General features: G+C 40.0%; 1 protein-coding gene across 2 annotated transcripts in view; it reads left to right on the forward strand.

The window, feature by feature from the left end:
- Window positions 1–8,279, forward strand: part of rnf43 (ring finger protein 43) — a 143,279-nt gene extending 135,000 nt beyond the window's left edge. The window contains exons 7-9 of one of the 2 annotated variants that reach the window (XM_081365930.1): window positions 1,995–2,112; window positions 4,696–6,255; window positions 7,185–8,279. In XM_081365930.1, the coding sequence (XP_081222056.1) occupies window positions 1,995–2,112; window positions 4,696–6,255; window positions 7,185–7,210 (1,704 nt within the window). In that variant the 3' untranslated portion in view covers window positions 7,211–8,279. The remainder of the gene's footprint in view (window positions 1–1,994; window positions 2,113–4,695; window positions 6,256–7,184) is intronic. The other variant, XM_081365931.1, reaches the window with a different exon arrangement.
- Window positions 8,280–11,637: the final 3,358 nt, after the last annotated feature.

Raw genomic sequence — 11,637 nt, forward strand, 5'->3', positions numbered from 1 at the left:
AGAGCCGCTTACTGCATGACATACAGGCGTCGGCCCGATCACTTGCATTTAATTTAAAACACTCCGTCATTTTTGGTCAGACAGATAAGAGTAATGCAAACCATAAAAGGTTTTATTTCTGTAAACTCACAATAATAAAAAAATGGTGTGCTTTTGTAAAATAATGAAAACAGTCAGGATGCACTTTCTGCTGTCTCGGTCTCTGTGAACTTGAGCGTCACGAAAATGAACCGAAAGTCAGTGTATACTTGCCTCACAGATATGAGAAATGTATCTATAGAAAGCTTGAAATGTCTATTTTTAAATTAACCGATTCAAGTGGAAAACAAATATTCTCAGATGATGTCATCCGTATGAAACGTGCATATAACGCGTCCACTACTACGAGTCAGCATCGTCGACTTTCTGCAGCCGAAAACACAGAAAACATTAAATTATTCAAATGTTTGAACAGTCTCCTTCTGTTTTTTCACGACACACTCATAATCATTACGTTTGCCGGTGCGCTGTGGCAAGTTTTATGCATGCGTATAAACGTTGATTAGGCTATGTATTATTATAAGCAATTAAAGGCTCATTATTATGATTTATGGCTTATTAAAGGGACTGTGTGTAGGAATTTCTCCCATCTAGTGGTGAAATTGTATTTTGCATTCAAACGAATAATGCTCTCCAGCGCCTCACTTTTTCAAATGCGCATTGCATCTACGGTAGCCGTTATGTACCAAAAAGCTATGACAGGATGTCTTATAATAGCACTTCAAGTTTTTCTTCGGGTGAACAGGTTTGTTATTTAAAACAAACTGAAACTTGAAACAACGAAAAAAAGAATGTTACAGTTATCAATTACTGACTGTGAAAAACATTAACTATGGTAATTAGTAGTAATGCCTTCTTTACTTGTTATATTTTTTGAAGTACGTGCATTGTTAGATATCATCATCATCAGAGCCTTCTCTAACGTTACTTTACTCAATAGCTGCTATTCATCAAAGAGCCAGTTTAACTTTTAACTATAAATGTTCTACTGTCTATATAATAAAGTACACAACCAAGCAATGAAAAAAAAGCTTGTAATTAAGACCGTAACATTGACTTACCTGTCGAGAAGAAAGCAGGAAACTTCAGGGTCTCTTTTGAAAGCTTTCTCCTGCATTAGCTATCCCGACATTAACCCTTGTTTTTGTAATCTCCGGTCACGTTTCCTTTTACGGTCTATTTTGGACTTTTTCAACGACGAGGACTCCTTATCCTGTGACTCAGCATATGTATGAATGAACGGTGTATAAATAACCGTGCAGTGTGCAGCCTTTTAAACTTGCCGGGGCAGTGACAAGCGCCTCTCACTGCTCTGCGCCTCCGCTTCTGCTGGCTTCAGTCACGTGATGCTGGCTCTGAACGAAATGCGTTGTGGAAATGCGTTGGCCTAGTACTTTTTGTCCCTCTCTGCTGTTATAGTTTTTCAAGATGGCGGATCTACATGGAAGCCTCCGTGGACCTACACGTCCCATGTATATAAAGATAATAAATTCTTCGTTTACGAGGATTAGTCTGATCATTGGCATAGGTATTTGTACACCATTGAGGGCATATTTATGAATAAAAATATTGATTTTAGATAATAAAATACCTAAAAAGCTACACATAGTCCCTTTAATATAAACACGCGATTAGTTGACTAATCGCTTAAATAAACGACTACTAGTCAACTAGAAAAATCTTTAGTTTGAGGGCAGCCCTACAATGCAGTTCAAAAAGGGATCCATCAAAAGAATGAATGCGATGTGATTTAGGATTCAAGACTGCATCACAAGTCAGATTTGTGGATTGATATTATTCAAATATTTTGCATCCAGCTCCTTCCGGCATTAGAGGAACTACAGAAACCATCAAGCATTGGAAGGAAAAGGACCACTTTAGGATGCTATTTATGAAATGATTTGAGTCGCGCCAATGGCATGTTTAATATTTGGCTTTCTCTGTCTCTCTGTTAGGACTTGAGAATCATCTCCTGTGCTCATGAGTTTCATAAAGAGTGTGTCGACCCCTGGCTCCTACAACACCGTACCTGCCCACTGTGCATGCACAACATCATGGGTAAACAGCCTCAGGGTACATATGTATTTCTCCAATAATATTAGTATAGAGCTTGCAAGGCAGCACTGTACTGAAATTCCTCTTCTTTCTTCATCTTATACTTCCTCGTCCTGCTACTGGAGGGCCGCTGTCCTGCAGAGTTCAGCTCCAACCCTAATTAAACACACCTGAACCAGCTAAACAATGTCATACTAATAAGCATGCTAGAAACTTCCAGGCAGGTGTGTTGAGGCAAGTTGGAGCTAAACATTTCAGGACCGAGTTTGGACACCCCTGGATGAGTTCGCCCAAATCATTTAAAAATCATCCTCATGTCCAAACTTGACTTTCTTCTGTGAGCACAATAGAAGATATTTTGAAGAATGTCTCAGTGTTTGTTTGTCATACAGTGAATGATGAATGTACCGTGTTGTTTGGACCCCAAACGTTCTTCAAAATGCTCTTCAAAACTCATAAATTACCCCTAAAATCAAAGGGAAAAAATAGGTGAATAAGAATGATGCAGAAGCCCCTAACCCTTGTGGGAAGCCTAAACTTGACAAACTGTAAACCTGTCCCTCAAATATGAATGGTTGCATTGAAAAACAGTAGAAAAGCAATGCAGTGCTAAATGCAAAATCTGTGCGAGTCTGTACAACGGGTCTTTGCACAACTGCACATGCAATGCACTGGACAAGCATTCATGTGTGCATTTGTGGACTTGCACAAGTGTGTTTTTGGCCTTACAGTATATGTGCTGTCAGTTTTTACTGTTCGAAAATGTTATACTGTTTAAGAAATATGAGATTAAAGTTTGACCAATGGAGATCAATGGAGGATTGATGCGGGATTCAATTGACATAGAACCAAATCCTAACACCGTGTCCTAACTTTATGCGTGATAAAAGGTATCTTTTCCATGTTAATCAGAGTTTCTATTTTTCTGCGACGTCGTTAAATGTTAAAAGCACGTAATGTGACTTTGAATATCATTTAGTGCTCCAGCTTTGTAGCTGTAAAAGCAACAATGGATAATTCACCTGAGATCTTGAAATTAAACAAATGGAAACAAGAATGTTCAAACTGTGAACAAACAAGTGTATTCTTTGGCAAAGATTGTTTTAGTAACTCAGTAGCCTATGTATGTTTGATAATGTTTAAATGGTGTAATATTTGTGAATTTCATTATGTAGTGACTTATCCATTTTCTTGCGAGTGCCGTCAAGATTACTCTCTGGTGCCGCGAGACTCCGCCCACACGCTGTTCTGATTGGCTGTGGGTTTTGATTGATTTTAACACATCTCGCAGTCGTGTTGCGTCTAGTGTGGACAGACAAATTATTTGTCGCTGGAATCTTATCGCATTGCGTCTGGTTAGGACACGGTGTAAACATACCTAAACCTCAACATGATTATTTTGCAGCCTTGCAATCGCTGCGATTTGCTTTAGGAAATGCAACTGAAGTTTTAATTAATCATATTCAGGCTATGTCCAAATTAATCCAGATATTTAAAAAATGGCCTGAACTCTCTCTGTCCACACTAGTGGTATGAGGTGTTTTCCAAAGGTTGCTCTTCCTCGGACATGTCTGAAAATGCTTAAATCACATTGCGACGCATGCATTAAACATCATAAATGCTCGCTGAGAGACCAGATGTAATGAAGATTCTTATGGCATGATCATTTTATTAGCAAAATATCCCACCACTCACTTGTCACTTTCAAAATCACTGTCATCGTGTTTTGCCACAGGACTGCAATTGCGAATAAAATATTCTGTCGTAATTGAAGGAATGTAATATGAAGATTGTACAATATAACCAACAGATTGTATGTTAAATATGGGAACAATAGGCACACATGACTAAACATGTCATTGTTTTTAAAGTCCCCTTGTAGTCAATCATTTTATCCCTTAAAACTCATCTTTGATCACCAAAATGATATATTTAAAAGTTTTTTTCCTTGAAAAAAAATGCCTTAAAATAGCTTGAATGTAACTCAACACCCTTGTCTCATTTAGTATACGCGGTTCTATGAATATGCAAATGAGCCCCGCCTCCACTCACTCACTCAGCTCAGAGATCCACTCGTTGGCGATCACACGTTGATCTGATTGGTTACAAGGTAGTTTGTGACGTCAGAAACACCAGCGATTTCAAAGCGTGTTTTTGAGACTGTCTTTGGTTCACTGCAGTTTTAAGGAGGAAATACTCAGCAATGGTGTCGACTTATGAATTTACACATGGTTTGTCTTAAAGCAGATTAAAAACACCACATAGACACATAAACAACATTAAAAGCTGGATTTACACCACAGGGGGACTTTAAAATACCTCAGTTTACACAGTCCACACTATAACTCGGAAATTAAATTTTTTAAATATTAAAAAATATATTTTTTTTATATAGCCGTTTTAAAATAGCCGTTTTTAAATATATCCACTTGAGATAGCATCTTCAAATAGCTCTGACAAAAACGTTGTCTTAGTATGGACAAAAGGCCAAAACGTAAAAAATACATTTACCTGGATTAATAAGGACACAGACTCAGTAGACATGTTTTATGGCTTTTATGGCTTATAAGTTGTTTTTGAGCACCAAATGTCTTCCATCAGGTTCAGATCTGGCATCCCGTCAGCCCCAAAGAAGTCGACTGCCGCCCCCACCACAAGAGCACAATCAGGCCTTCCTCCTTCCCCATCACTATTCAAACCAGCGCCCTAACCCCCAACACCATGTCCCCTTTTCCCTGCGGCATCACTACCCCCGCACCCCTGGACCTTTACCCCAATTGGGTCACTATGGAAACTCTCCCCCTCTTCATCCACGCACTCTCCGTTGCTTTCCCAGCAGGCCTTTGGGTGCTAGCTGCGCGTACCACCTTGCCCCAGATTCCCATCATGGACGTCCGCACAGAACAGGCGGGCGCGGGTGTCGGACTGGGGGGCATCACTATGCGCCCCCCAGACGGTCGTGTCACCGGTGCCCCGGAGGAGCTTTACGGAACGCTGCGGGTTCTTGTGTGCATCATTTGGCATCGTCAGTAAACCACGCGAATCATCAACTGCCGCGTGGCGGAGGCTCGCACGGTCGCCAAGATGATGGAAGCTGCTCCGGAGGGAGTTACCACACGGAGTGCAGCGGTTACCTTGCTGAGGGGCCGGCCAGCGACTCCAGCTCGGGATCGTGCCACGGCTCGTCCAGCGATTCCGTATTAAACTGTACGGATATCAGCCTGCAGGGCGTCTATGGCAGCTGGTCCACTTTTCGTAGCTCGCTCAGCAGCGACTATGACCCGTTCGTCTTTTACGGGCCGGGAAAAGCCCCACGCAGAGGGAGCATGGAGGCCAGGCAGAGGCCTCGTTCCCTGGACTCTGTAGTGAATCCCGCCGGTGATGCCAGTGCAGTTTGCTCAGAAGAGAAGCAGCAGCAGCAGCAGCAGCAAGTGGCCGTGTTCAGTCACGTTCACTATCACAGGCATAGACACCACTATTACGAGGACGGGGACCTCGGTCAAGGGCCCGGCCAAGGCTCTGACGAGGATCAGGGGGCCGTGTCCTCAGCCATGGCAGCTGGTGGCCCCTGTAATGCAACTAAAAACAAAGACTCCACTGGGTGTCAGGTACAGCACCAGTCTTGCCACTGCCCCAAAACGGACCTCAGTTCAAGGAGGGTTGAGGATAGAGCCCCGGACCCCGTTTCTTCCTCAGGCGCCTCTGTGGTCCTTCCCTCCCCTCCTTTAGCCTCTCCGTCCCTGTCCTGTTGCCACAAAGGCCCAGGGTGGACCACCAGACAGAAAGCAGCCGGCTGTCCCTTGGAAGCGCCTTCGCCGGTTGTTCACTTCCATCAAAGCTTGGACCTTCAGGATGATTGTAGCATTCATATTCACTACGGACAGGGAGCTGGAAGCTACTGCTGCACACCTCCACCGGATATGGCCCCCACACTGCTGCCGGTGCCCCTGATCTTGGACTCGCCTGGCATGTCCGACTGGCCGTGCTGTAGCGGGGCACATGTGGTGTGGCAGAAGCAGGTGCAACAGGCCCATTCGGAGCCTCAGCTTTTGGGCCCCACTTCTGAAATGGACAGACCCTTGTGTAGGGCCCATCACGGCCCGGGGGACGAACTTCCTACGGATATCTGTCTGTACTGCCAAACTCTACACAATAGTCAGGGTGAGTATGTGTGACTGTAGTGCTTCACTTTATAGTCTAGTAATTTCTATAGCACTTTATACAGATTTTCAAAGCAGCTTCACAGAAAATAACAGAATCAGTGACGCAAATTCTGATGTAAAGCAGCTCTAATAGTGTCATTATTCAGCTCAAGTCAGTTTAGTATTAATTCAGTTCAGTTCAACTGTCTAAAGTTCATCAATTATGAAACAAGTTCACTTCAGCTATAAGCATCTCTACAGAACCGAAGACAATAGAGTCGTTATTCAACTTGAATCAGTTTAATGTTGATTCAGTTTAGTTCAATAACTGTGTAAAGTTGATCTATTATGAAATAACAACTATTAACGACTATTGTCTTCTCTAGAGCTGCTTATAGCTTGTTTCATAGTTTCATAATAGATAAACTTTACACAGTTATTGAACTAAACTGATTCAATACTAAAGTGACTTGAGCTTAATAACGACTCTATTGTCTTCTGTAGAGCTGCTTATAGCTTGAGTCAGTGTAATATTGATTCAGTTCAGTTCAATAACAGTGTATATTGCAAAATATGTCAATGAATCTGATTCAGCTATAAGACACTATATATAGTGTCAGTCAAATCGATAATATTACAGAATATTAAGTGTCTTTACTTTGTATTGAATATTTGAATATTTTGTCTATTCATTTGTGAAGATTATCTTACTGAACAAAACAATTATTGAAAGCCAATGGAAAATTCTAGGGAACTAGGGTGATGCCTAACTTACGGGTTGTCCTGCTAATTTACATAATTCCTGCAGCACTTAATTGCTGGTTAAAATCTGAATGTGCACAGCAGATTTTCAGTGCATAATGACAGTTTTCATTTTGGATAAACTATTCCTTTAATTTGAGGTTATGAAATGAGTTCTACATGTTTTTTTTTCTTCTTGTTCCACAGGGTCAGAAGAAGAGTCGGGTGTTTGAGAAAGCTCTTCATCCTAAACTCCTCACGCTGCTACACAAGAGCCGAAATGGACAAAACTCTTCGGCGTTCTCTCTCTGTCTCTTTCACATGTCAAGTCTTCCAGATAATTCCAAACATCTTCTGCAGTATCAAACTGCATCACAATCTCCAGACCTCAGAATGTCTTTCTAGCAAAGATTAAGTAAATACAGAATTCATCAGCGATGATTAGATGGGTTTTTCTATGTACTCTTCAGTAGTAACTCACTGTTACTAGCACATTTCTAATGGCCAAAACAAGTCATTGTTGGTACTGTCAAGGTACTTTACCCTCTACGGCCCAAATGTGACTTTTAATAGGCAAGCAAACGGTGTTAATTCAGGAAGTTATCAAAGGATCTGTGAGATGCGCATAAGAACGAGATCTTGATTTCTTCATTTCCTTTGATTTAAAACAGGATTCATTTAGTACCTTCTCTAGTCTGAGGATTCCTTGGTGATCTTTGTTCAAACCCTTAAAGGTATAAACACGTCTTCCCATATTCCATTGAGAATTAGGCCTGACGTATGTCCTCTATGCAAGAACGCAGACACTTCTAGCTTCGCAAACTTGGATGTTTTACTCTAAAATGTGTCAGATTGCAATTCATACTGCAACAATTAGTGTAATCTGTCTTGTTCTACAGTCAGTTTTCTCTTTCAGGTTAACTACTATCATGCCGGAATCAAGTTAAACTTAAGGCTGGGATGTACTTCACGACTTTTGCTCAGATTTCCCCCCCGATTTGCAGTCAAGATTAGTCGAAATGATAGACACGGAGTCCGATTTTTGTAGCTTCGATCCAGGATATCAAAACATGTTTGATACTTTGAGCCGATTTAAGAACACGTGTTGTAGTGTATGACTTGTTGCTACTGAAACTGAAGATGTCCTCTAGCTACCAGTGTTGCAATCAAATACAATACCAATACAATAGTAAAGTAACAGAAGACACATTACAAAATAGCCTTAATATCTGACTCATCAGCACAGATAAACAACTGACCACGTCTACCCACCAAAGACGCTGCAACAACTACTACCGTCATCTCCTGCACATCTATGTTTGTTTCAACCATAGATATGAATACATATATATATCATATATATATATATATATATATATATATATATATATATATATATATATATATATATATACATAGATGCCTCATTAGCTGGTGTTTCTATGGGCCGCTATGAGCAAGCCATCCACCATATTGGAACGGTCAAAAAAACACTCAAGAGCAAGTCGTCCGTGCGTCTGCAACAGTAGTTATACGCATGTATGAATATCTATATCTGCAACAGACTTCAGCAGATGAAAGACAAGACAAAGTCTTTAGCTAAAACAACATTTAAAGTCACCATAGTTTAAAAACCTGTAATATTGAGTTAAAGGGAGACTGTCGGTAACCAAACAATTGATGATCAACATAGTATGGAAAAAAATACTATGGAGTCCATCAACTGTTTGGTTACGGACATTGGTAAAAATTTCTTGTGGGTGAGTAAATAATGACAGAATTTTCATCTTTGAGTGAACTATGCCTTTAATACATATAAAAATGCAAACCAACACATTCACAGATTATCCCATTTCTTGGGGAATTTAAATGTCGGTGGTTTCTACAACCAGAGGCTGCACAATGTTCTGGTATCTTGGAAAACTCATTGATTTTTACTGTGAGACAACAGCATAGAAAGTGTTGATCGTTCCAAGAGTTGACATGTCTGGAGCGCTCGAATGCTGCATCTACAAATGCACATCTATGGTTTGAACTGTCATGCGTCTCCTTGAGGCACGTGTTTCTTTTAAAAGTCGTGTAGTGTATTCCAGCCTTCAATCAAACTGTTTTTCATTCATAAAGACCTACATTTGACAAGAAAATACAATTTTTAGTCTTCCTACTTGTAATGTGTCTTAACAATTTCTGAGTGATTTTTTTTCCCAGTGTGCCTAAAAAACAACATACAATTTGAAGGTGTACTAAGCATAAGCAATGAAACCGAGAGTTTGCAATGCATTAGCTGTGCATTTCCTTCAGTGTTTGCGTCCTTGCATAGAGTTTAGCGTTTAATACCCTCCGTGCATTCATTAGCTCACCGCACCTACTGGCTGATTATTAACTATTTAGTTACTGCAATGCCACACGCCCCTTCCATTTCACTTCTCAAAAGCCAGACGTAGGCCTTTAACTGTGACGTTTTGGGCTGCGTTCAAACATCAGACCTGGTTTTCCTGCACTACCTCAGATAACCAATCAGAAAAGGCCTGTTAGCGAGACGGTACTTCAAAGGTACGTGTGCGTCCGTCGACCTCTCGTTACCTCTGACGGATATTAACTCAGAGGAGCGATAGGGAGCTTCACTTCATATCATCTGTCCTTGGAAAGAAGCATTTCATTGAGGTTTCAGGGTCTCGGTTTTGTTAATTCAAAAATGGCAGCTGTTATTTACAAATGTTTGTGTCTTCATTTATTAATTTTGCTTGTCAAAACTAAATGAATTGACTGAATATATTTGGGGAAAATTGTGAAGATTTTGTTTTGTTTTCTGTTTTGCTTCATTACTTTGGTCTGTGTTTGGGCTGAGAAGGACTACATTTCCCAGAATGCTTTGCTTTCACCTATTATGACTCTTAGTCCCTTAAAGGGACGCTCGCATTTCATAGAAAGTAACCAGCATACAAGCTTACCAAAAGTGCCTCTGTATCCCATGAAATGAACACTTCATGAAGTTTACTTTACACATTAATGTAGCCTGCTGTCATGTTCGTGGCAATACCAGCCAATGATGTATCAACACTTATCTTTAATCTGTTACCCTGAAATCTCTGTTGTCATATATTTTAAAAGCAACCCTTTAAAGGAATGGTCCGGGTTCAAAACGAATAGCAACAGTATCTGTGACGTGCTGGAAATATACGTCACAAAATATCAGGTTTTGAACCTGAAACATTCTTTTAAGTAAAGAAAAGAAAACACTGGAAATCTTGCCATGACAAACAACCTGAATGTTTTTTTATTTTCTGTCAGTAAATGGTCACTTTTGTCGAAGGTCTTGATCTTTGAACCACAAACACACCTGTGTCTCTCAAATCCCTCAAGTCTTTTTAGCTTCATACGCTCACAAATGCTGCTTTTCATCTAAATGAGGCTGAATCCCAAATTAAAAATACAAATAAGACAAAATATAGTGAATCCCAGTATATCGGGTTCACACACACCAATGAGTTTCAATGACTCTTGTGGTTGTTTGTGTTGCAGATTTTTTGAGATTATTGCACTTTTAAAGAGCAATGCATTTACCTGTTAACTGTCAACCCCCTTCTTAGCATAGATCTGAACTTAAATTATTGTAATTCACGAATCTCTTATTAAATATTATTGCAGAAAGCACTTCAACCCTGAAGACCAACCAATATACCTAACCAAGTTGTGCTCCAAATTTGAAGTTGATGTAACCAAATGTATGGATGCACCGATATGAAAATTTTGGCCGATACCGATAACCGATAATTCTTCATATTTGAAAACCGATAACCGATATATAAATTGGCTGATAAATCTAAATCCAAGTTTTTATATCTTTTTTGAGAACCTGATTACAAAACCAAAAGTCTCACCATTAAAATCCATGTCCCAAGCACACAATTATAAGGATGTTCTCGTTATAATTTTATGTAGCCGATATTACAGACTTGTGTTGCACATGAAGTGATTTTAGTCATGTTTTAACCAATTCGAAACCATCATGTTGAACAGTGCGCGTCTGAAGTGTCTCAGCTGAAGGAAATAATACATTGGCTTTAATATATCGGCCAGATTTTCTTATCGGGCCGATAACGATAACATTATAAATGAGCATATATCGGCAGATACCGATATGGTTGCCGATATATCATGCATCCTTAACAAAAAGGTTGTTAAAAAACATTTCCATTGTAACGCTATGTCCAATTTCACAGGATGAATTTTGAGTGTTAAGCTTTCGATTGATACCTAATTTTTGAGGATGCTATCCTATAGCATTTATAGGGGAAAAGGCAATAGCAAATCAGCGGGACACTGACAGTTAACAGGCTACACATTTTAGAGCTACTACTATAGAAATGCTTTGTTTTCCGTAGCTTTTCCAGCGATGGAAATCGTTATTTTAAAACGCCCTTGTATTTCCAAGTTTTCCCTGGTCATTGCAACCCCGGTTGAGTTACACTGTACCATAATGACAGTAACTTTTTAGCAACCAAAGATAAGAATGAACCAATGTTCTCATTAAGTGGCAGTGAATTTTGAAACCATGTGACATGATGAACAAACTACAGCCTCCTGATTTTCCTTTGACTCAATATAGTAAGTAAACACAACTATTGCCACCAACTCCCGCAGATTACGGTATCTACGC

Source organism: Scardinius erythrophthalmus (genome assembly GCF_964197995.2).
Source record: "Scardinius erythrophthalmus genome assembly, chromosome: 5".
Lineage (NCBI taxonomy): Eukaryota > Metazoa > Chordata > Actinopteri > Cypriniformes > Leuciscidae > Scardinius > Scardinius erythrophthalmus.